This window comes from Oncorhynchus mykiss, chromosome 25, assembly GCF_057628025.1.
Source record: "Oncorhynchus mykiss isolate SJ-2025 chromosome 25, ASM5762802v1, whole genome shotgun sequence".
NCBI lineage: Eukaryota > Metazoa > Chordata > Actinopteri > Salmoniformes > Salmonidae > Oncorhynchus > Oncorhynchus mykiss.
The window spans coordinates 66866554-66891800 of record NC_143046.1 but is presented as its reverse complement, the minus strand read 5'-3'; the positions used below and the strand labels follow the sequence as shown (position 1 = coordinate 66891800).

The following is a 25247-nucleotide window of genomic DNA, read 5'->3' as shown; positions in this document are numbered from 1 at the left end:
TTCTAAGCCTTAAATGCCAAGTGACAAATGTCTGATATGAAATGTAGTTGGTGACAACAGGCAGTTGAATTGCACCAGTTATTGCTGGCTCTGGCATCATTACTCTGATTCCCACGTAAAATATTCTGATGAGGGGTGTTGTATGAACACAAAGTGTTAATTACTTGGTGACTAATTTGAAGGGGAATCCTTAACCCCCTCCCAAGCCTGGTTGCCACAACTCCCACACCTGAGTCATCTCTCTGATGATGGCAGGAAAATCAAATACATAAGTGAAATTGATACAAGCTGCCGGCAGACGAAAGAGCAAGTGCTAATCACTATGGATCATTAGCTGAAGATTTAGCTTAAATTGTGTTTAGCAGGAATTAAGCGAAGCTGTTGTTGACATGGATTGACTGCTGTAATGCTTTATTGTCAGTGCTCCAGGAGGCAGAGGGAGGACCGGCGTGTTACGGAGACGCCGAAAGCAGGGATTTGTGGGATGCCGGAGGACTAGTTGGGCTCGTAGTGTAGACAGAGCGGACAAACTGAAAGTGCTATGACATCTGAGGGTGGAGAAGGGGGTGGCTGGAAGACTGGTGCTTAAGTGTGGATGAGGGGGGAGAATATGACTTGAGGAGAGAAGGATGATATTGACGGACAGAGCAGAGGACTGGAGGAATCAAACTTCCTCTTAACAGAACAGACAATGAAAGGAATTTTAAGAGTTGTTGCAGTTGTACATAGAAAGTGGAGCACTCGAGAGTCTAGAGTCTGAAACAGAATTTGAATACAATAACGCACTCCGCAAACAAATTGACTGACAAGGAGACATCCCCCTTCCTGAGGGTGTGACAGATAATTATCCTGGTGACACTGCAGGTTGGAAGGTTTGGTAGTGGGGCACTCCGTATCAGGGCACTAATACAGGTGTAATGGCTGGCTGAGCTCTACCTGAGCCTGCTGGGTGAGCATCTAGCTCAAGGGGGAGAAGAGGGTGGAAAGAGTGTGGAGGGAAAGTGAATGGGTTTGGATAAATATTTAGGATTTCCTTGTAGGAAGGTCAGATGATTGATAGAAAAAAAAACATGGGCAGTGTTAGGTCTTCAGAAGTTACATACGGTTCTCTACATCCAGATCCTGGACTGCCTTGTAATAGGCACAAGAAAAAGCAGCAGGAAATATATTTTCCTCAACCAGGTTGACAATGTAGAACAAGAACAAGCGTGTTTTGTCTCCCTCTCCAGACAGATAACCCTGTGTGTGTTCATGTGTGCGTAAACATGTCTGGATGTGTGTGTCTATGCAGGAACTGCTCAAACTGTGGCAGCTGATGAGTAAGAGGGAACAGTCTTATCCAGCTCTCCAGTATTGACAGTGTTACTAATCCCCTCCACCTGCTCAAACACTCCCCCAAAACAACATCCCTCCCATCTGCCCAGGCAGGGCATCCCTGGGGGCAGCCTGTGCCTCTCCCTTCAACTCCTCTCCAGTTATCGTCCCCGGCTGGGGCCCATTACCCCAACCCTTCCCCAGGCAGCATGTATTAATCGCCACAAAAACAAATAGTTTTCAAATGTTTGGAAAAGGCCCAGTGTTTGCGCCGTGGCCTAACAAAATCATTTTTACAAGCTACGTAGTTGTGATTAGGGCTGGGAGAATTGAATTTCAGTGACATTGATAATATTAATATTAGCCTAATTAATTGTGTTGTTTGACTTTACTCAGCACCCTGTGTACCTTCTACACAACACTAGCCAGCCGGAGCTGTGGCTGAGCTCTCAACCATCTCTATCTCGCCCTGTCTCTCCCGTCCATGACAACTGCACACATTTCATGAACCGCTAGATGTCTAATCCCTCGAACAAATTCTGTTCCTGTAGACTAGAGGAGAACTGTACTCTTTCAGGAAGAAAGTCTGGCATGTTAAGAATACCCAGTGACTCATAGAGGTACAGTACCAGTCAAACGTTTGGACACACCTACTCATTCAAGGGGTTTTTCTCTTTTTTCTTTCTTTTTTTTTTTTTACAATTTTCTACATTGTAGAATAATAGTGAAGACAAACTATGAAATAATACGTGGAATCATGTAGTAACCAAAAACTTGCTAAACAAATCAAAATATATTTTATATTTGAGATTCTTCAAAAACCGCCACCCTTTTCCTTGACAGCTTTGGACACTCTTGGCATTCTCTCAACCAGCTTCATGAGGTAGTCACCTAGGAATGCATTTTAATTAACAGGTGTGCCTTGTTAATTTGTGGAATTTCTTTCCTTAATGCGTTTGAGCCAATCAGTTGTGTCAAGGTAGGTGGGGTATAGAGACGATAGCCCTATTTGGTAAAAGACCCACGTCCATATCATGGCAAGAACAGCTCAAATAAGCAAAGAGAAACGACAGTCCATTATTACTTTAAGACACGAAGGTTAGTCGATCGGGAAGATTTCAAGAGTTTCTTCAAGTGCAGCTGTAAAAACCATCAAGCTCTCTGATGAAACTGTCTCATGAGGACCGCCACAGGAAAGGAAGACCCAGAGTTACCTCTGCCACAGAGGATAAGTTAATTTGAGTTAACTGCACCTCAAATTGCAGCCCAAATAAATGCTTCACAGAGTTCAAGGAAGACAAATCTCAACATCGACTGTTCAGAGTAGACTGCGTGAATCAGGCCTTCCTGGTGGAATTTCTGCAGAGAAACCACTACTAAAGGACACCAATAAGAAAAAGAGACTTGCTTGGGCCAAGAAACACAAGCAATGGACATTAGACCGTTGGAAATCTGTCCTTTGGTCTGATGAGTCCAAATGTTAGATTTTTGGTTCCAACCACTGTGTCTTTGTGAGACTCAGAGTAGGTGAACAGATGATCTCCACATGTGTGGTTCCCACCGTGAAGCATGGAGGAGGTGTGATTTAAATTCAAGGCACACTTAACCAGCAAGGCTAACACAGCATTCTGCAGCGATACGCCATCCCATCTGGTTTGCACTTATTGGGACAATGACCCATACCCACCTCCAGGCTGTGTAAGGTCTATGTGACCAGGAAGGCGAGTGATGGAGTCAGATGACCTGGCCTCCACAATCACCCTACCTCAACCCAATTGAGATGGTTTGAGATGAGTTGGACTGTAGAATGAAGGAAAAGCAGCCAACAAGTGCTCAGCATATGTAGGAACTCTTTCAAGACAGTTGGAAAAGCATTCCAGGTGAAGCTGGTTGAGAGAATGCCAAGAGTGTGCAAAGCTATCAAGGCAAAGGATGGCTCCGTTGAAGAATATAACATATTTTGATTTGTTTAACACTTTTTTTGGTTCCATATGTATTATTTCATAGTTCTGATGTCTTCACTGTTATTCTACAATGTAGAAAATAGTTCAAATAAATAACAGTACTAACATCTCAAACTCAACTGACTGTTTATGAAAATGAACCAGTAAGGTTGTGCTAGAAGTAAAGACGCTAATTAAACAAAACGTTTTTTATGAATCATTGATTTAAGGTCAAGAGCAGTACACTGGGAACAGCATCATAAGACAATAGAACTTCAGGTTTGATCTTAACTGACACTGACAGTCAATGACCACCATGTGAGAGCCGAGGCACAATGATCTTGACCCTCCCTGGCCTCCCATATTCCCTGTGAAGTCCACTTAACTTTCACTCATTATCTCCTTAAGCACTGAAGAGTAACATTTCACTGTGTCCTGACCCTGATTCAGGACTGATCCAGGCCACAAAGGATGGATCGTAAGCCCCTGTGGATGAACAGGTGTCGATCTAGGCAATTACCCATCATCCCAGCCACAGACAGACCACCCAGGACCTCTGAGTGGTTCTCAGACATGCTTACCCCTTACCTCTGCCCTGAGGTCAGGGGTCGGAGAGAGGTGGTCATGTGACTATCTGCCAGGCACAGCGGAGCTCTATACCAGGCTTCGTTAGATATAGATATGGAGAGATACATTAAATTACCAAAAGTATGTGGACACCTGCTTATCAAACATCTCATTACAAAATCAAGGGCATTAAAATGGAGTTGGTCCCCCCTTTGCTGCTATAACAGCCTCTACTCTTCTGTGGAGAATAGTCTAGAGGCCTACCACTTCACGGCTGAGCCGTTATTGCTCCTAGACATTTCCACTTCCCACTAAAAGCACTTACAGTTGACTGGGGTAGCTCTAGCAGGGCAGAAATTTTATAAACTGACTTGTTGGAAAGGTGGCATCCTATGACAGTGCGACGTTGAATGTCAATGAGCTTGTCAATAAGACCATTCTACTGCCAATGTTTGTCTATGGAGATTGCATGGCTGTGTGCTCAACGTTATACACCTGTCAGCAACGTGTGTGGCTGAATTCACTAATTTGAAGGGGTGTCCACTTACTTTGGTCCATATAGTGTATGAGAGAGCAAGAGCGAGATAAGGGAGAGCGATATGAGAGAGATGGTAGTGGTGGTGAGAGTAAAGTAGATTCCTCTGGGAGTTCTCTATGAGGGGTGGCTGTTTCCAGTCAGTCATTGCCATGACATGCCTGAGCTATGCAGAGTTCAACCTTCCCTATACTGCAGCTTTAGAGTTTGTTCCTGTGGACAAGTGCAGCCACAGAACATATATTTGGCACAATCAAAACGTCTCTTTATTTTAAAGTAGAAATCTTGGAAATCAAGGTCCATATTACCGGCAATATGACAATCTTCTACGGTGGTTTGGTTGATTAGTATTTAGAAACAAGAGAACTCAGTCAGTATCTTTGCATTGCAGAAATCAAGGGCAAAATGCAGGTAGCCCAACTGTGAATGGCGGCGGTCTTTCTTGGCCTCTAAGACGGACAAACAAGCAAAAGGTGCTACTGCAGATGAGAATGAAAGACTAACATCCAGGTTGGCTGAATTCTGTTTCCATTGTGAATCTTGTGAAATCATAGGGCCTGGTGATTGGATGGATGGATGGATGGATGGATGGATGGACGGACAGAGGGCTGGACAGTGACCCATAGACCGGGGCCATTAGCTGAAGTGGCGTCCCAGTCTGGCCTGACGGTAGTCCACTCTCAGCTGGACGAAGGCGTGCAGAAGGTTCCGGTCCAGGTTGGTAAGCTGCTCGCCGGAGCAAACCTGTTTGAGGTTGTCGGGGGCGACCACCAGGAGGTTACACAAGGCGTGGAGCGTGTCAAAGAGTTGCAGCACCAAAGGAACCTGAGGGACAGACAGTCAATCATACACAGAACTTTTACGACATCCAACCCAAGCCAGTATGCTAGCTAGCATTAACTCGGTAACATTACTAGCGCTTAATATTATGATGTAAATTGTTGCTACAGCTGTAATGCTAACTCTGGTGTGACCTCTCACCCGGAAGTCCTTGGCACTTTTGCGGTACTCGGCCACGTCGCAGATGGCCAGCATGCCTCCCATGGAGCTGTAGCTGTACTGCTGCAGATGCTCGTGGATGAGGCGGTGGAAACGCACGCCCAGCTCCGTCAGCACTGTGTCCACGTTCTTACCGTCCATGGACTTCCGCACACGCTCCACCTGCCGACTTACGTACACACACACCTTGGAGCAGGCCTGGGGAGCACAGGCAGGAAGGGGACATCAGACCGTCTGGTTGGGAGTCACAGGTCGAGTGAAATGGCACTGATTTGTTTTTTACTTTTTAAAACTCATCAGACTACAGTTTCTCTTTGCATTTGAGACAAGGGGTGGAGGCTGGGTGCAGTTCACTCCTTACTGCGGTGCACTGGATCATAACGTTGTTCTCGTCTTCAGGCCTGAAGTCCGTCTTCTTCTGTTCCGTAGCCAGGATGTGCTTCATCTGTCCCACCATGCAGTTCAGCGTTCTGCAGAGAGGACAACACCATGACAACCACCCCTCACACACTAATATAATACATTCACTAATTTCCCATGATGTTGTTGATAACATAAAAAAAACCTGACCTGTCTATGCCGGTGTCCAGTTTCACCTCCATCTGTTCAATCACCTCCTTCTTCTTGTGCAGGCACTCTGTCAGTTTGGGAGAAGAGCTGGTGGAGAGAGAAGGTCCATAAAAGGTCAACGGTAATACAAAGTAGCACAGAACTACTATCTGGAAAACATGAAGCTTGCTACAGAGTCGCTACCTGTTAGTGAATAACAATAATAATAATAATAATAATAATAATAATAATAATAATAACAACAACAACAACAACGGGAGGCTATCAAACCGTAAGAGGCAGTAATAGTGTACAGTACAAATCAAATCTTATTTGTCCCGAGCTGAATACAACAGGTACCTTACAGTGAAATGCTAAATACAACAGGTAGACCTTACAGTGAAATGCTTACTTATGAGCCCCTAACCAACAATGCAGTTAAAAAAAATATGGATAAGAATAAGAAATAAAAGTAACAAGTACTTAAAGAGCAGCAGTAAAATAACAATAGCGAGACTATATACAGGGGGGTGGCTGGAGTCTTTGACAATTTTTAGGGCCTTCCTTTCACACCACTTGATATAGAGGTCTTGGATGGCAGGAAGTTTGTCCCCAGTGATGTACTGGGCCGTTCGCACTACCCTCTATAGTGCCTAGCGGTCGGAGGCCAAGCAATTGCCATACCAGGCCGTGACGCAACCAGTCAGGATGTTCTCGATGGTGCAGCTGTAGAACCTTTTGAGGATCTGAGGACCCATGCCAAATCTTTTTCAGTCTCCTGAGGGGGAATAGGTTTTGTCGTACCCTCTTCATATCTGCCTTGGTGTGCTTGGACAGCCCCGTTGATGAGAATGGGGGCGTGCTCTCTTTTCCTGTAGTCCACAATCATCTCCTTTGTCTTGATCACGTTGAGGGAGAGGTTGTTGTCCTGGCACCACACTGCCAGGTCTCTGACCTCCTCCCTATAGGCTGTCTCATTGTTGTCGGTGATCAGGCCTCCCACAGTTGTCATCGGAAAACTTAATGAATGTGCTGGGATGGTGCTTGGCCGTGTAGTCATGAGTGAACAGGGAGTACAGGAGGGGACTGAGCACGCATCCCTGAGGGGCCCCTGTGTTGAGGATCAGCGTGGCAGATGTGTTGTTACCTACCCTTACCACCTGGGGATGGACTGTCAGGAAACCCAGGATCCAGTTGCAGAGGGCGGTGTTTATTCCCAGGGTCCTTAGCTTATTGATGAGCTTTGAGGGCTCTATGGTGTTGAACGCTGAGCTGTAGTCAATGAATAGCATTCTCACATAGGTGTTCCTTTTGTCCAGGTGGGAAAGGGCAGTGTGGAGTGCAATAGAGATTGCCTGGGGTTGGGGTGGTATGCAAATTGGAGTGGATCTAGGGTTTCTGGGATAATGGTGTTGATGTGAGCCATGACCAGCCTTTCAAAGCACTTCATGACATGAGTGCTACGGGTCGGTAGTCATTTAGGCAGGTTACCTTAGCGTTCTTGGGCACAGGCATTATGGTGGTCTGCTTAAAACACGTTGGTATTACAGACTCGGATAGGGAGAAGTGGAAAGTGTCAGTGAAGACACTTGCCAGTTGGTCAGCGCATGTTCGCAGTACATGTCCTGGTAAGCCCTGCGGCCTTGTGAATGTTGACCTGTTTAAAGACTTTACATATATTAGCCTATTAGACAAGCTAAACTAGCCAGTGTCACTGGGCAGCTCTCGGCTGTGCTTCCCTTTGGAGACTGTGGTTTGCCAACCCTGCCAATTCCGACCAGCGTCAGAGCGGGTGTAGTACTGTATTTACGCGTTGCCTGTTTGATGGTTCGTCAGAGGGCATAGCAGGATTTCTTATAAGCTTCCAGGTTAGAGTCCCGCTCCTTGAAAGCGACAGCTCTAACCTTTAGCTCAGTGCAGTATGAGAGCAAAATTGCAAGATTGTTAATACTTTTATTGCATCAAACGGTTGTTTTTATGCAACAAAATAGAGGGTTCTTATAACTCTATTGTGTCGGTGTGAACTGAAAGTGGGCCTCTGGGAGATAACACTGTCAGGAGATATACGATGTCCTTGGGGATACCGCATTCCAGAACATGAGTTAATGTTTCTGTTCTATAAGGTACCAGGGAGAGACGACTCCAGAGCCAGACCCTGGTCTCTACATAATTAGATACTTATAATTAACAGCGGACAGCATCTTTCATACAAATCTTAACCTTGTGACCCATTCCATACATCTGTTTTTTGTCATCAACATCCAGGAGGATGGACTTTGCTATAAAATGCTGTGGCTCAAATCCGCTCATTGGGTTCTCAGTGATCACCTCCAGGGGTGATTACCGACCAGCTCCATTACTGCAGTAATTAAATAATAAAGTTTGATTGTTTTGAAGAAATCAAAAAGTCTCCCTTTGATTACAATAATTCCACCACAGCGGATGTTGCCTGTACTCCATGGCTTCTGGTTGGGGTATGTACGTACGGTCACTGTGGGGACGATGTCGTCGATGCACTTATTGATGAAGCCAATGACTGATGTGGTGTACTCCTCAACGCCATCGGAGACATCTCGGAAAATAATCCAGTCTGTGCTAGCAATAGACTGCAGTATGGGACAGGGGGGATAGGTGTGATTGACAGGACATTGGTGATTGACAGGACACGCCCTATGCTAACCTGATAAGAGGCATGAGGTGGTCATTGAACTGTTTATCAAACAGGTGGAAGATGGTGTTGGCCTGCTGAACTACATCCAGGAAGTAAAGGTTGGCATTCTTGGCATCAGCTGATGGAATGGCTGTAGAGAGAGGCGAGAGAAACAAACACTTTCCATTTAAAAAGGCACAAGAGAAGATTCATTTCACACCCACACGTAAAAAGGATTTACTCAATGTTTCTAAAAGTTTTTTCGACCTTTACTGTGTTAGTGACAGTTAGTGAGAGTTGTGTACCGGAAAGGCCGATCTCCAGTGCGTAGTCAATGTGGTCCACACACAGGTGCTCCACCAGCAGCAGGAAGATGGAGAAGGCGTTCTTGGGCAGGTCCGAGGGATCTGAGAGCTGGTTCACAACACACAGAGACAGGACCTGATTTCCTCGCAGCACTCTACAGGGATCTACTGCAAAGGCCTCATTTACATACACCGTAGTCAAATATATTTAAACTCAGTTTCACAATTCCTGATATTTAATCCTAGTAAAAATTCCCTGTTTTAAAGCAGTTAGGATCATCACTTTATTTTAAGAATGTGAAATTTCCAAATAATAGTAGAGAGAATGATTTATTTCAGCTTTTTATTTCTTTCATCACATTCCCAGTGTGTCAGAAGTTTACATACACTCAATTAGTATTTGGTAGCATTGCCTTTAAATTGTTTGACTTGGGTCAAACGTTTCAGGTAGCCTTCCACAAGCTTCCCACAATAAGTTGGGTGAATTTTGGCCCGTTCCTCCTGACAGAGCTTGTGTAACTGAGTCAGGTTTGTAGGCCTCCTTGCTCACACACGCTTTTTCAGTTCTGCCACCAAAGTTTCTATAGGATTGAGGTCAGGGCTTTGTGATGGCCACTCCTATACCTTGAATTGGTTGTCCTTAAGCCATCCACAACTTTGGAAGTATGCTTGGAGTCAATGTCCATTTGGAAGACTCATTTGCGACTTCCTGACTGATGTCTTTAGACGTTGCTTCAATATATCCACATAACTTTCCTTCCTCATGAAGCCATCTATTTTGTGAAGTGTACCAGTCCCTCCTGCAGCAAAGCACCCCCACAACATGATGCTGCCACCCCCGTGCTTCACGGTTGGGATGGGTGTTCTTCGTCTTGCAAGCATCCCCCTTTTCCTCCAAACATAATGATGGTCATTATGGCCAAACAGTTCTATTTTTGTTTCATCAGACCAGAGGATTTTTTCTCCAAAAAGTATGATCTTTGTCCCCATGTGCAGTTGCAAACCGTTGTCCGGCTTTTTTATGGCGGTTTTGGAGCAGTGTCTTCTTCCTTGCTGAGCGGCCTTTCAGGTTATGTCAATACAGGACTCGTTTTACTGTGGATATAGATACCTTTGTACCCGTTTCCTCCAGCATCTTCACTAAGTCCTTTGCTGTTGTTCTGGGATTGATTTTCACTTTTCGCACCAAAGTACGTTCATCTCTAGGAGACAGAATGCGTCTCCTTCCTGAGCGGTATGACGGCGGCGTGGTCCCATGGTGTTTATACTTGCGTACTATTGTTTGTACAGATGAATTAGCCTATCAGAAGCTTCTAAAGCCATGACATAATTTCCTGGAATTTTCCAAGCTGTTTAAAGGCACAGTCAACTTAGTGCATGTAAACTTATGATCCACTGGAATTGTGATACAGTGAATTATAAGTGAAATCTGTCTGTAAACAATTGTAAAAATGACTTGTGTCATACACAAAGTAGATGTCCTAAACGATTTGCCAAAACTACAATTTGTTATCAAGAAATGTATGGAGTGGTTGAAAAACAAGTTTTAATGACTCCAACCTAAGTGTATGTAAACTTCCGATTTCAACTGTATGATCACTGTGACAAAGGATCCTTTTATGATAATTCAGTACAGACTGACATCACTGCAGTCAGTGTTATTGTCTCTCCTGTAGGGGGCAGCGTAGCAGGCTCACCCTGTTGCACCTCTCGAAGGCGTGGCGTGTCTCCTGCAGCAGGTTGACCACCACCTCCTGGGACAGGAAGGTCTCCCCGTGGGTGTCGATGCTGGGCCCCAATGGCAGGTTGGTGCGCTGTCTGATCCGCTCCTTCAGCTCCTGGATACTGAAGGGGGGGGGGGGGGGTTTGATTAAGTGCACCGGGCTATGGCCTGTGACGTGAACGGAGGAGTGCCCTTATCAAATCGAAATCTGCACCTCTGTCATGTCGTCAACAAAGCAGCATGGTGCATCATTCAGAAAAACACCACTTTCTTATTTCTCCATAAAATGCTTCAATTTTCAAAAAAGGCAGATAAAGCCTTTTCATCAAAAGCAATCATGTTTGCACGTGAAAACACAAAATCCTACTCACTACTCCAAGTGCCTAAACTACGCCACTTTTGTTTTGAGCAGACTATGTCGTCGGCCAAAACAGGGCACCTGGCTCACACCCGGGAGGCAGCCCGGTTCTAAAACGAATGCATTCAACACTAACCGGCTTCACCATACCCGGGTCATTAACAGAACTCCCTCACCATTACACCATTAAGGAAAAGGGAGGAGTCTGAACTCAAAGACAGGACCTTGATATGAGGAGTGGAGAGATGAGGGATGTACTATCTAAAGCCATTTAACTATTTAATACAACTCCGGTCTGACACCAAGGCGGAGAAGGAAGTTCAGGGTAAAGGGAGAAGACTGAGGAGAGAGGGGAGGGTCATGGGGGCTCTAGGGTAGAGGTGATCAGTCACTTCCTACCTGCCCCCACCCAGTGGGCGTTTCTGGTGGTTCTTGGAGTCGTAGTAGCGTTGCAGGATCATGGCGCTGCGTGTGCGGAGGTAATCTTTCTCCATTTCAATGTAGCTCTCCAGATAGGTGGAGAAGATGTTCTTGATGAGCTTGGACAGGAACGTGTGTTTGTCTGAGCCCAGGTTGAACTCTGTTAGCGTGGCAGCCAAGGCTGTCGTCCTGGAGACACAGGGTTGCCAAGATTACCAATGGTCAGACTGGAGGGTATGAGGTATTAAAGGCCCAGTGCAGTCAAAAACTTGATCTCCTGTATTTTACATATATTTCCACACTATGAGGTTGCAAAAATACTGTGAAAATTATAATTCCCTTTTAGTAAGAGCTGTTTGAAAAGATTGACTGAAATGTCAACCTGTTGTGGTGGGATGGAGTTTTGCCTGTTGACATCACCAGGTGGTAAATAAGTTAATAGACCAATTAGAGTTCCAAACCTCTCTGCCAATATCAGCTAGTTTTCAGTTTTCCCCTCCCCACTCAGTCCACTCCCAGACAGACCTAGCAAAATTATTGATTGAGAAAATGCTTTAATTTAAAGCAATCACAGTAAGGTACATATTGTTAGCTAGAAATGATTTGGTATCGAGATTAAAAAAAATAAGCCTGCATTGGACCTTTAAGAGTGAGAGTTCAAAGGTGAACAGACATTACCTGGTGTAGAGGTCGTAGAGGTTTTTGAGGTATTGTTCTATGTCAGAGCGGCGGGTCTCGTCCAGCTTCTCTTTCACGCGAGCCTGGAAACACAAATCTGCTCAGTCAGTCCAACAGAACTGGGTCAGAGAAGGTATTGTCTGGCAAATCTAGTGGCAGATATTGTTCACTATACCTGTAGTTTGTTCTCAAAGATGTTCTGGATAAGTTTGGCCATGACGGTCTCGGGGCTCTGGAAGACCTCGCCCACCTGCTTGTTGACTCGCTGGCAGAGGAGGGCCGTATCTTCAAACACATCACTACGCATGTACGCTCCCTGAACACACACAGAGTTAATTACAGACCTCAGGACTACAACTTGTGGTGAGACTACAACAGAAGCGCACAGGTACTCTATACTAAACTGTTATGAAAAGGTTCATGTTCAACTGAACACTGCACACTCACCTCCTGACACTGCTTGATATAAACATCTACACAGTGTGCATAGCCCTGCAGGAAACAAAGACATGTCACAATCACACCTGCATCACTACCACAATCCAACATCTCCAAAGAACAAACTGGATGCATGGTTGCATAGACGCTAAATGAGATACAAGTGCATATTTGTAAGTTACAATATGCACTACTACTACACATACACCGCTCAAACAATAACACTAATCTTTCTTTAATATGGAGACATATCAAAACAGTCCAGTGTTTGTGGGTCACCTTGAAATGTAAGAGGACTGCGGCAACCTCCCGCATGCGGCCAATCTCGCCCCTACGCTGGGCCGCCGTGAACTCCTGGACCAGCTGGCGCTCCAGGTCGTGGTATTTACCTAGAGACACATTCAGATTGAGTTGCCTTTCTTAGCATGGCTGTGCAATCATTTGTTGATCAATCAGCAACAAAGGTCATTTTGAGTGCAACCACTCACTTGCAATCTTGGCCTTGACATCTGCAAACCTGTAAGAGGACAAGAATAGAGGCATTCACCAAAGAGGATATCGGAGATTAAAAAGACTCAAACCCAAAATGATGTCAATGTAATCTTGCATGTGTGACATTTGTAGTCCCTCTGACTTGAAGTGAAATGTATTCTCTCACTCAGAAACACTAGTTAATGCAACATAACATTTACAAAACTAGTCTGGTTGGGCTGGAGGCACAGAGTAGCAGCACCGATACTGTTTACATTGTACCACAGAGCTCGTGTAAAGCTGCCTCCAGGACAACTCACCTGTCAAACGGCAGCTCCTGTGCTATGAGATGCAACTTCTGAATGATATCAGCAGCTTCCTTAATCTGGGAAAATGAGAAATAGGGGGGAAGGAGTCGGGAGGGAGAGAGAGAAACATAAGAAATGGACACCCAAACAGAGAGCAGACCAACAGTAGCAGCATCTCCACTTAGGAGATCATGTTAAACCAGCCCTCCTCCTCCTCCTCCTCCCTGTACACCATGGCGCTGATAACAAGCAGCCGCCGCTCACCTGGCTAACAGCATCCGCAGCAGCAGCCCTGGGTTAGCAGCATATCTAACTCTTTATTGGCATGCCTCCTCTGAATGGGCTCTAATCCCACTGCAGCCTAAATCGCCTTCAATAATCTGTCCGGCCAGGGATATCTCTTAAAAAATGGGCCCTGTCGAGAACCCGCCACTCCCCTCCCCCTGACATACACGCTGGCTGAAAACCCCAGACCTAGTAAAGGCCCGCCGTCCGCAACTCTTCTGTTCCCGCAGATGCCTGCCTCAGCTAACATCATTACTCCGCTCCCATGAGGAGGATCCAGCCTTTCTGCGCGGCAAAGGTTTTCTAAGTATCTGTCCCCCAGCTAAGATTAGCTAAATCCCATGTAAGTAATGTAGCCGTCTCTCTGCAGTCAGGGTTTAGCAGCACTTGTCTCCTCGCTGGCGGCCCAGCCCTCCCTTTCAGAAGGATTAGCAGAGCCATCCCCCCTTCAGCTATTCACTCACAGCTTTCCTCTTTCCCCCTCATCTGGAGGTATGCTCAGGAAAAGGGATCCGTCCGATATTCCCACCATGCCTCTCTGGAAGCATTCCCATCCCATCTCCAGGTCCCGTCTCTGAGATTGACCTCCAGACTCTCCGCCCGCTTTGATTACGGTTTCCCCACTCGCTCTTAAACCGTTCTGACAATCCCCAATCAAACTTTTGAGGGTTGATAGTGAGGTCACTCAAATGGCTTTGAACTCTTATCGGAAACGTAGATTAATTAGGCCCAGTTTTCTCCCATAAGAAATATATTTTGATGTGCTTTCCCATGCCACATTTAGCTGTAGTAGGACAAAATGGTGATGACCAAGACCGTCAACAGCAACAACAAAAAAAGGCTCTCTCTCACACCTTGCAATTAATGCGATTAAGACAGACATGAGCATGTTGACATCCATGGTAGTCAATCCTCTAGCTATTGTCAAAAAGTAAAGGCCAGTTGATTAATCCAAATTAGCTCAGGGATCCAACTAAAGGGATCAATTACCTCAATCCTGTTCATTGACTTATTTCAGTTCGCAACATCTTTCACTGCTGTAGTGGTGTTATTTTCAAGGGTCAATCTTTTTAATTTTTGAAAAACATAAAAAAGGTCAATCTCTAAGAATACACGAGGGTGGATGGTAATGTGTGTATCATGACCTTCTCTGGGTTGTTGAAGACATCACTGCGCAGGTCCCCATCCAGGAACTCATTGAAGTAGGTCATGAGACGCTGTGCCTCCACCGCCCTCTGCCTGGGCGTGTTCACGCCCTCCAGCTGGTCGCCAAGGTGACACACCTTCGTGGCCACATAGCTGATGTGCTCGTCCAACTCCTGGAAGTGCTGGAAGGCTACCTGTATGGAGACAGAGAGTTGTGCAAAAAGAAATCACACATTGTGTGACATGATTAATGAATGGGGATAAACATAATCTTGCATGATGGCAGGGCTTTCAAAAGTAGCAAGGGTCATAATGCTTTTATATTACACTGGATTCTGACATTCTCTTCAAAACGTGCCTGTCTACAGGGTAAAAGGCTGGGGATCTGAGGTTGTAGTGGGTCCAGTGGGTTGTGAAACTGACCTGGTTGCTCCTCTGTAAGTCCTGCACTTTGTGGGCAAACTCCTTGGCCTCTCTGTGACACTGGTGCTCCAGCTTCTCCACCCGCCGCTGGATCTTCTCATCTAGCTGCTTCAGCTCCTCTATGTGGTTCTCAAACTCCTCCAGCAGCCTAGGAGGGAAGCAGGACAAGTGCTTTAAAAGACTGCAGGCCTACCTCACATTGGTCTAGACTCTCCATAGCCATGAGTTCACTTACAAGCTGGCCTTCAACTTGATCTGCAGCCATAAGTTCACAGAAAACAAAGGGTAGACTAAATGCTTTAGTATACTAGCATGGGTGAGTCATTTAGGGTTGGATTTGTCCTACTAACTCAGTCGTCACCAACCTTTGAGTCAAGATCACGTTCGGGGTCAAAATGCAAGCCAAGATCTACCACTCAGATAAAAAAAAAAAAAAAATGATTTAAAAAGTCTGTATGCAATAAAAAAAAAACTGTTCCGTAGGAATGAGGTTTGTGCCGTAGGCCTAGTACATAATCACAGCATTTGGCTATATGACTGGCCTGACAATATTGTTCTTCTCAGACCATATTGTATTTCAAAACTCTAGGTTTGATAACAAAATAGATAAGTTCTATCACTTTCGAGGTACAGCTGAGCATACATTTAAATAATTGGCTTTTTTATTTTACTAGAGTGATGGTCCCTGCATCCGATGGTCAGTCTCAGCAGAGGGAGAGCACAGCAGAGGGGTCTGCCTCTCTTGGTCCCTGCTCTCTCCTTTCCTCCGGTGAGACTGACCAGAGAGATTTCTGCCTCAGGAACAACATGAATTTGTGCATATGACCAGAAAAAGTGAAATATTCCTTGACACAATGAGCAATTATTAAAAGACTCAATCCTTGGAGTTGCAGCACGAGTGGAAGTAGGGAAAAGCACATTTTATGTTTTGAAAAAGGGTTGAATAAAAACAGAAACATTAACTCACTCATAAAAACACCAGCTCTTTGCTATATTCTTTAACAGTCTCTCTCTGGTCGAGGTTTTAAAAGCTATGAAATGTCACCTAGGCTAATATCAAACTTTGCTGTGGGGTTGTGGAAGCTGTATGCACAGTGATTTTAGCTAACAGACTGGACAGCGCAGTAGGCACACTTGATTTAACTTTCCTGGTCTGCCGGGTAGGCAGAGTCTGTCCCGCCAGACAATGAAATGTAGTTCAAAATGGGAACACTTTGCCTACCAGGCGTGCAGAACTTCTGAGTCAAATGAACCTACTGCCAACAGAGCAAGATGCCTTCTAAATTAAAAAAAGATATATACAGTGCCTTGCGAAAGTATTCGGCCCCCTTGAACTTTGCAACCTTTTGCCACATTTCAGGCTTCAAACATAAAAATATAAAACTGTATTTTTTTGTGAAGAATCAACAACAAGTGGGACACAATCATGAAGTAGAACGACATTTATTGGATATTTCAAACTTTTTTAACAAATCAAAAACTGAAAGATTGGGCGTGCAAAATTATTCAGCCCCTTTACTTTCAGTGCAGCAAACTCTCTCCAGAAGTTCAGTGAGGATCTCTGAATGATCCAATGTTGACCTAAATGACTAATGATGATAAATACAATCCACCTGTGTGTAATCAAGTCTCCGTATAAATGCACCTGCACTGTGATAATCTCAGAGGTCCGTTAAAAGCGCAGAGAGCATCATGAAGAACAAGGAACACACCAGGCAGGTCCGAGATACTGTTGTGAAGAAGTTTAAAGCCGGATTTGGATACAAAAAGATTTCCCAAGCTTTAAACATCCCAGGGAGCACTGTGCAAGCGATAATATTGAAATGGAAGGAGTATCAGACCACTGCAAATCTACCAAGACCTGGCCGTCCCTCTAAACTTTCAGCTCATACAAGGAGAAGACTGATCAGAGATGCAGCCAAGAGTCTCTGGATGAACTGCAGAGATCTACAGCTGGGGTGGGAGACTCTGTCCATAGGACAACAATCAGTCGTATATTGCACAAATCTGGCCTTTATGGAAGAGTGGCAAGAAGAAAGCCATTTCTTAAAGATATCCATAAAAAGTGTTGTTTAAAGTTTGCCACAAGCCACCTGGGAGACACACCAAACATGTGGAAGAAGGTGCTCTGGTCAGATGAAACCAAAATTGAACTTTTTGGCAACAATGCAAAACGTTATGTTTGGTGTAAAAGCAACACAGCTGAACACACCATCCCCACTGTCAAACATGGTGGTGGCAGCATCATGGTTTGGGCCTGCTTTTCTTCAGCAGGGACAGGGAAGATGGTTAAAATTGATGGGAAGATGGATGGAGCCAAATACAGGACCATTCTGGAAGAAAACCTGATGGAGTCTGCAAAAGACCTGAGACTGGGACGGAGATTTGTCTTCCAACAAGACAATGATCCAAAACATAAAGCAAAATCTACAATGGAATGGTTCAAAAATAAACATATCCAGGTGTTAGAATGGCCAAGTCAAAGTCCAGACCTGAATCCAATCGAGAATCTGTGGAAAGAACTGAAAACTGCTGTTCACAAATGCTCTCCATCCAACCTCACTGAGCTCGAGCTGTTTTGCAAGGAGGAATGGGAAAAAAATTCAGTCTCTCGATGTGCAAAACTGATAGAGACATACCCCAAGCGACTTACAGCTGTAATCGCAGCAAAAGGTGTCGCTACAAAGTATTAACTTAAGGGGGCTGAATAATTTTGCACGCCCAATTTTTCAGTTTTTGATTTGTTAAAAAAGTTTGAAATATCCAATAAATGTCGTTCCACTTCATGATTGTGTCCCACTTGTTGTTGATTCTAAACAAAAAAATACAGTTTTATATCTTTATGTTTGAAGCCTGAAATGTGGCAAAAGGTCGCAAAGTTCAAGGGGGCCGAATACTTTCGCAAGGCACTGTATATATAGGAGTGCAAGGCTTTATCATTGACTTTTCTTCAGAAATGTTTGGTGATCGAGGAATGCCTTGCAGATTGAGATCGACCGGTTGGTGACCACTGTACTAAACTTACACTCATTTAGTTAATATTTATACATAGTATTGAGGGCTTAATCCTTGGGTCCCCACATTTATGAAGCTCTACAAACTGGGAGCTACGTCAGCTGCATTTAAAGTGAGGACTGTGGAGCAAATGTTGTAAGTCAGCACCATATTTAACAGACTAGGAAACGTCCCAAAATGATGAGTATTTAATCTCTTAGCTAATTCCCGCAGCAGTGGCATCAGCTTAGGGACATCTCCCATCCCTTCCCAATGCACATTCATTTCCTTGCTGTCAGTTACTGTATGACTCAGAGCTCGGTGGCCTCCCATTACACACTGCCTCTGAGTTATCTTCAATGGAGGTTTAAATAGAACTTGTTGTATGGTTGGGACTAGAGCTTTAAGAAAGGGGGATGAGGCTGAAACAAAGGTAAGGGTCTTAAAAGGGGAAGCACAAGGACCTGCAATAAGACTGGGGATTGGCTGCTGGTTGATCAAGATTAGGCTGGTGGTAGGTGGTTAGTTAGTCTTTCGAAAAAGAGATCAAGAGTCATGATTACGGTAACTTTCAATAAAACCATGTCTTTAGAACAAGACTACCTTTTGGGGTCAAATGCCTCAGCTCCGCCTTTGGACCCTCCTCCAGGGGTTCTCCAGGCCAACCTCTCTATGTACTCATCTGCATCAAAGGGCTCCTGTGGATCAAGCACACACAGACAGTGTCAATCTCTGTCCTGTCAAGACTGTCTTAGATAAATGGTGAGCATGGGATGTGACATGAGCAATACTGGAACCTGGCTAGCCGACTAAACTCAACGACTGTATAATTGTGGGCTAATCTTTGGGTGCTGAAATCGGTAGTTTTTTTTAAAATAAAAACTTCATTTTATGTGATGTCGGAGTTCCAATCCGCCCACACTAGTCGCTGCTCTACTCCATCGTAAATCGTTGAGTTTAGTTGACTAGACCATGGCATACATTAAACCTTATTGTGTCTGATTACAGGTGCACTCAAGTAGCTAGCTGGCTACATGGTTTCAATGATTTTTTGGCAGTTTTGGGGAAGCTACTCTGAAAATATAGTTGCTATTTTTTGTTTGTTTTAACTAGGCAAGTCAGTTAAGAACAATTCTTATTTACAATGATGGCCTTTCCGGCCAAACCTGGACGACGCTGGGCCAATTGTGGGCCGCCCTATGGGACTGCACTGAGATGCAGTGCCTTAGACAGCTGCACAGTTTACCAAACTACCATTTACTTCACACTGAAGTTAAGCTACCCTTAAGAAGAATATAGTTTACTTAACTTTTTTTTCTAAGTAACTTTAGTTAACTTCTTCCAAACTACTTTGTGAAAAAAATAACATTAAATCTGAAATGTCATATACAACAAATTGCAAGAACAGATCCCTATAGTCAGATGTTAACAAAATGTATGATTTAGCCTATTTAACACAAAATTAGAATTAGGCACACAGCGTGTTTCAAGTGAGAATTAGCTAGGTTTGATGCCAAAAAATAAAGGAAATTCTTTCCCTCACCCATCTTTTCTTTTTGCAAAAACGTAGCGTGCAGTTACAGTAGTTAGCTACACCAAAACATGGCAAAAAAAAGTCATTAACTACCAAGATTTGAATTTAGTTCAACCACCACCAAGCTATTGCAAAATGTCATTAAATGAACAATGTAGCTAGTTCACTACTCCCCAACACTGATATCTAGGGGCGTAACATTGGCTAGGTAACAAGCTACATTGCCAATGCTACTGTAAACCAGTAACTTAGGCAATAACATAAGACCTAGAGCAGCTAGAGCAGGGGTGGGCAAACGTTTTGGCTCGAGGAACACATCGGGATTTTGAAATTCAACGGAGGGATGCAATCAATTTGCGGAGCCCTCCCGAGTGGCGCAGCGGTTGAAGGCGTCACTACAGACCCGGGTTCAATCCCACTGGGAGACCCATAAGGCGGCGCACAATTGGCCCAGCATCATCCGGGTTAGGAGAAGGTTTGACAGGCCGAGATTTCCTTGTCTAGCGACTCCTGTGGCAGGCTGGGCCAAATCCCTATGGGAGTTGCAGCGATGGGACAAGACTGTACCTACCAATTGGATACCATGAAATTGGGGATAAAAAATGTTTACAAAAAATAAATAATATATAATAAAATGTAATACGTCTTGCGGGCCAGATTGAAGTGCCCAGTGGGATGGATACACTTTGCCCCCCAAGCTAGAGGTAACTTTGGTAACAATCACAAATCGTTAAGGTAGAGCTGGGGGGTATACTACAAATCAGGTTCAATGAGTTAACCAGCTAACTTGTCTAAATGCTCTAAAATAACTTGAAATGGGCTCAGCATTTTAAAACATGAGTTTAGCTTTCTTAATTAACCAACAAAAATCGGTTATTTCTGGTTGTTTATCAAGTTAGCTGGCTAACTCACTGAACCTACTTTGTAGTATAACCCTCTAGTCAACTTACATACTGATTGACAAATGATCACATCGTCAACATCTGCCTGGGTAAACACTACAGTAACTAGCTTTGTTAGCTAGCTGTCAGTGCAAAATAGCTAGCAAATGGTAACGTAGCTAGCTAATGGACAGCAGGGCAACTTCCTAACCAGCAGATCTGACCCGCTTGCTTACAGCTGCGCTAGGCCTGGGTTCGGATAGGATTCCTGTGTTGGTTAAGACACCACGGAGCCGGCGCGAGATATGGCTCGGAAAACTTACCTCAATCCTGGGAAATGCGTTGTACTCCCGAATTTTTTCGGTATAACAGTTGGGATGTTGGGACAATTCGGAGTACACCGCATTTCTCATCCCTGTTTTGAAGTACGTTTTCCGAGCCTTACCTCGCGCTGGCTCAGTGGTGTCTTAACATACAGAGGAAGCCTATCCGACCCTAGTGCAGCTGTAAGCAAGCGGGTCGGATCTGCTGGCAAGGCAACTTCCTAGCTGAGGCACAATTTCCAATCCTTATAGCTATATCTGGCTAGCTAGTTAGCCTAAATTAAGACATTTCACATTTCAACTAACGCTACTCATCTAACGTTTAAACAGGGGGTTGGCTAGCTCATACTTATCCTCCTAGCTAGCTATTAAGCTACCACTAAAGTTAGCAGTCAGCTAGGCCATACAGTTTATTTTACCTCAAATAGTTGAGGAGTCGTTGCCATGTTCTACTTATATCTGCAATGTACAAATTGCAGTTTAGGCAAACTAACATTCGGGTATGACAGCCGACTGATTGATCAACTGGATTTATGTTTTGCCCTTTGTTGATACATTTAATAGCTCTACTTCCGGGTCGTCACTAGTTTCCATAGCCTTAGGCCGTATTCGAGAGCGTCAAACCCGTGGTGTATCATGGGTTAATTGTGACTGACTGACTAATCGATCAATAATATTGAGCAGTTATTTAGGATGCAAGGGAATTTGTAAATCAGTCAGTCTCGACTCGCATTTAAAGTCGGCTGCAATGTCGAGCGTGTCCAATATTATGACTAAACCCCGCATACAATTTATCTTATCAAAATCTGATTTTAAACCTAACCTTAACCACACTGCAAAACTTATGCCTAACCTTAAATTAATACCAAAATGTAGAATTAAAAAAAAATAATAATGTTTGACTTTGTGGCTGTGGTAACTAGTGACACCCCGGAAGGTACACTGCGTAAACACACATGCGCAAAAGTATCCTGATTGGTTCAGGCTGTCACATGATTGTAAAAATAGGAAGTTAATTTTGCAACGAAAACAGAACAGAATATCGATGAAAACTCAGTCGTGCAAGTTTAAAATGAGGCAAAATGTTATGTCCCCCTTTGTTGGACTACTTTAAGATTTCCCTTATAGATCTATCCCAGAAGAAACGTGGTTATCATATGTATGCATAGCCTGTCAATCACAGGCATTTTGTTCTGGACAAAATGAGTGTGAGGGCATTGTGGATTATATCTTACGAGAGGGGAGAGTCTGTAGCAGTGCGCTTTTCCAGGTTTGTAATGTTTTTCCTTCCATTGTTTGTGTAAAATGTAATGTCATCGTGTGTGTGTGTATATCTGTCTGTCTGTCTGTCTGTGTGTGTGTGTGTGTGTGTGTGTGTGTGTGTGTGTGTGCGTGTGTTTTAATTCACACCTGTCCCGTATTGCTGTTTTGGCTATGTGCATAGTTGGTAAAAGTGTTGGCTTCTCACACAGGCGATACCCAACTGTGGAGCAGCGTGCTAAGTGTATGGCCGGCTCATTGTATGTGTCTGTCCCAGAGGATGGCACTGTGCTCCAGCTCCTACTCACTGAGCTGGGCCTCTCTGACTCTGACAAACCCTACATGGCTCTACGAGATGACTGTCTCCACCAGCAGCGCTCACCAGCCTTGGAGCTCCATGTAGAAGGCCCCAGTGGAGGGGTACTTTGGCCAATGTTGGTCATCTCCCAGGGGCCTCTGATCCTGGCCTGTCTGGCCGTGGTGGATGCCCCCGCTGATCCCCGGCCTCCTCTGGCAAGCTTGTTCTCTGTCTCCCAGGGCCTCACACTGTTGGCGGGCCTGCAGGCTTTCCTCTGTGGGTCTGGGAGTAAGCCTGACAGAGAGGGGCTGACATCTCGCCTGGCCATGATGCCCTCTATCCTCCTGCAGATCTGCCCCCTCGGGACCCCACTGGACATCCCTCAGCCAGGGGCCTCATCGGCATCAGCAATGCCCACTCCTGCAGGGACCCAGAAACAGCCAGCCTGGAAAACAGGGGTGCACCGTGGTCGGGCTGTGGTGAATGTAGCTCTAACGGAGATGGTGCGCTCCATGCAGTATGGAAACCGAAACAGGCAGGACCTCTGGGATGTCTATGGCACAGTGACTTGCAAGGTGAGCACAGTGATGCTGTCTATGTCTATGGTAATGTAATACTGAAGTTTCTTGTTACCTTCTGCTGTCTACTCATTCTCTCTAACCCATTTGTGCTTTTTCCCTTTGTGTCATCAGTGTGAAGTGGAAGGGGTCCTTCCCAATGTGACGGTCACTCTCACACTGCCACCCAATGGCTCACCACTGATGGATGTCCTGGTCCACCCTTGTGTGTCTTCACTGGATGCCAGTGTTCTGACTGCCATGAGTGTTGAGGACTGTGACAGCTCTTCCTTCTCTGGCCCCTACAAGTTCCCCTTCTCCCCTCCTCTTGAGCCTTTCAGGCTCTGCAGCTACACATCTCAGGTACACAAGTCCAGAGCTTGTAAAAATAGCTAAAAACATGCATTCACTCCTTCATACATTGCTGTCTTCATCTCGTCAGATTGAATGATGTATTTTCTCAGGTTCCCGTGCCTCCTATCCTAGGCACCTATCAGCTGAAGGATGATGACAACCAGTTGCGTATTACTGTGAGTCTCAAACTTCACGAGAGTGTGAGGAACAGCTTTGAGTACTGTGAGGCACATCTGCCGTTCTTTAACAGGTAACCTATGCACATATAAACAATGCATAACATCTCACATTGGTGATGCACTTCCTGATGTCAATATAGTAGCTTATTACACATAATCATCCCTTCTAGTGTTGCTTAAAATGCAGTGTTTCTGGAATCTTGTAAAGAAACACATCTCGACTTGAGGTTACGTTTAACCTCTGAACCTCTGTGTTGTTGCAGGGACCAGATGGGTAGTGTGGATGTGAAAGTGAGCTCAGGACAGCTGGAAGTGTCCAAGGAGAAGAACCTGCTGGTCTGGGTCCTCGGTACGTCTCATTGGTCTGGGGACAACATTTACACTGTGCAATGACCCAGTTTACCACATATTTAAGTTTCAAATACCCTTTGTTTATGGAAAAATAACGTGTATATTCTGCCTTATCACTCTTTAGGCCAGAAGTTCCCCAAGTCCCGCGAGGTGTCACTAGAGGGCAGTGTGAGTTTTTCAGGGGAGCTCCCAGGACCTACAGATCCTCTCTGCACAGACCTTACAGCCTACATCAAAGTAAGTCAGATTCTTTCTAGACATTGGAGATGCATCTAAAACTAAACATACCAGAAAAACCATTCCTTCATGTTTTTCAGTTGTACTTCCGAGTGCCAGACTTGACTCTGTCTGGATGCTGTGTGGACCAGCATTCAGTGCAGGTCTATTCCTCTGCAAAACCTCGTATAGTCACATGTGAGTGAGAGATTTGGGTTCTAATGCTGGTTTAATTATTTTCTATGAAAATATATTTATGAAAAATATGTATTTGTGAAGCCTGAATGTGCGCTCTCTCTTCTCTCTGCAGCCCGGGAGTTGTTATCCTCAGAATACTTTATCTGGAACTCAACTGGAACTGCACCAGTGTCCTCCGGACACATGATGCTGTAGGATGGAACTGTACAGTATAGACGAGCATCGAGGAAATGACTACTTCGTCCATATCTGGGATGGGCCAAACACATGATGGATCTCCAGAGCATAAGATCATTGCTGGACAACAGACACTGCTTTCGATTCTGGTGACAAGGTTTGAATCTGTGTAACAAACAGCATCCAACATTATGAACGCAATGGTCAAAGTGCTGTAACTGAATGGCTTGTATCTGCTGTTCTTCTGACAGCCTTGGTCTCATCTAAGACGCAAAATGCAATTTCTCATCCGTACTGAACAGACCAATCAATTTTCAGTGAAATAATATGCCTTAAAGCTAGAATCCTTAATTGAAACAACAACAAAGTGTCCACCCCACCTCTGTTTTGGTATAAAGCTGAGGGATGGGTCTTTAGAAATGTAACCACTCCCAAAATCATAGACATAGCTATGGTTGCAAGGACTGCCTATCCATGATATCAAAATTATAGTTTTAACTATGTTCTGAGGCTATACAGTGCTTTTTGTTTTACATTGTTCACAAACATTGGAGTAAAACAATCTTATATTTTTGGTTCTAATGGGGTATGACTGTTGAATTAAGCTCATGAGTCATTTATAAGTTATATTCTTCAATAATCAATGGGTATAAATGTATATATCCTTAATGTATGTCCAAAAATGGATGTAGCTACTAAGGATTCTAGCTTTAAATACAGATAATGGTTATTCAACTGAATCTTACTAAAGAGTATTAGTACTGGAAAGAGAAAATATTGAATTATTGCAATTAAATATTGACGTTAATACAA

General features: G+C 44.5%; 2 protein-coding genes across 9 annotated transcripts; one reads left to right on the top strand and one right to left on the bottom strand.

Moving 5' to 3' along the window:
* Positions 1-3451: 3451 nt before the first annotated feature.
* Positions 3452-21733, bottom strand: exoc5 (exocyst complex component 5). 8 transcript variants are annotated; one of them, XM_021584891.3, is made up of 18 exons: positions 21264-21733; positions 18710-18804; positions 15113-15260; positions 14689-14883; positions 13271-13335; positions 12968-12996; positions 12759-12868; positions 12489-12533; positions 12217-12357; positions 12042-12124; positions 11343-11552; positions 10560-10707; positions 8863-8971; positions 8588-8708; positions 5929-6015; positions 5720-5828; positions 5341-5556; positions 3452-5184 (listed from the first exon to the last, which is right to left on the bottom strand). In XM_021584891.3, exons 1-18 carry the CDS (start codon positions 21288-21290, stop codon positions 4996-4998), a joined length of 2127 nt encoding a protein of 708 aa, XP_021440566.3. In that variant the 5' UTR covers positions 21291-21733; the 3' UTR covers positions 3452-4995. The 8 variants fall into 8 exon arrangements, 6 of the variants coding, with proteins under 6 accessions (XP_021440566.3, XP_036818908.2, XP_021440565.3 ...); XM_036963013.2 differs by lacking the exon at positions 21264-21733 and adding an exon at positions 20591-21048; XM_021584890.3 differs by lacking the exon at positions 21264-21733 and adding an exon at positions 20845-21017.
* Positions 21722-25247, top strand: ap5m1 (adaptor related protein complex 5 subunit mu 1). Its single transcript, XM_021584892.3, has 8 exons — positions 21722-22114; positions 22317-22977; positions 23095-23322; positions 23424-23563; positions 23756-23841; positions 23968-24080; positions 24161-24257; positions 24370-25247. Exons 1-8 carry the CDS (start codon positions 22047-22049, stop codon positions 24450-24452), a joined length of 1476 nt encoding a protein of 491 aa, XP_021440567.1. The 5' UTR covers positions 21722-22046; the 3' UTR covers positions 24453-25247.

Excerpts from the sequence above, each read along its gene's own strand:
- exoc5 (XM_021584889.3), bottom strand. The coding sequence starts at position 20,934 with ATGAGAAATGCGGTGTACTCCGAATTGTCCCAACATCCCAACTGTTAT. Across the intron at positions 12,358-12,488 it reads ATATCAAGCAGTGTCAGGAG|GGAGCGTACATGCGTAGTGA; the intron begins GTGAGTGTGCAG and ends GTGTGTGTTCAG. Across the intron at positions 10,708-11,342 it reads CGCCCACTGGGTGGGGGCAG|TATCCAGGAGCTGAAGGAGC; the intron begins GTAGGAAGTGAC and ends CCCCCCCTTCAG.
- ap5m1 (XM_021584892.3), top strand. The coding sequence starts at position 22,047 with ATGAGTGTGAGGGCATTGTGGATTATATCTTACGAGAGGGGAGAGTCT. Across the intron at positions 23,564-23,755 it reads CATCTGCCGTTCTTTAACAG|GGACCAGATGGGTAGTGTGG; the intron begins GTAACCTATGCA and ends GTGTTGTTGCAG. Across the intron at positions 23,842-23,967 it reads CCTGCTGGTCTGGGTCCTCG|GCCAGAAGTTCCCCAAGTCC; the intron begins GTACGTCTCATT and ends ATCACTCTTTAG.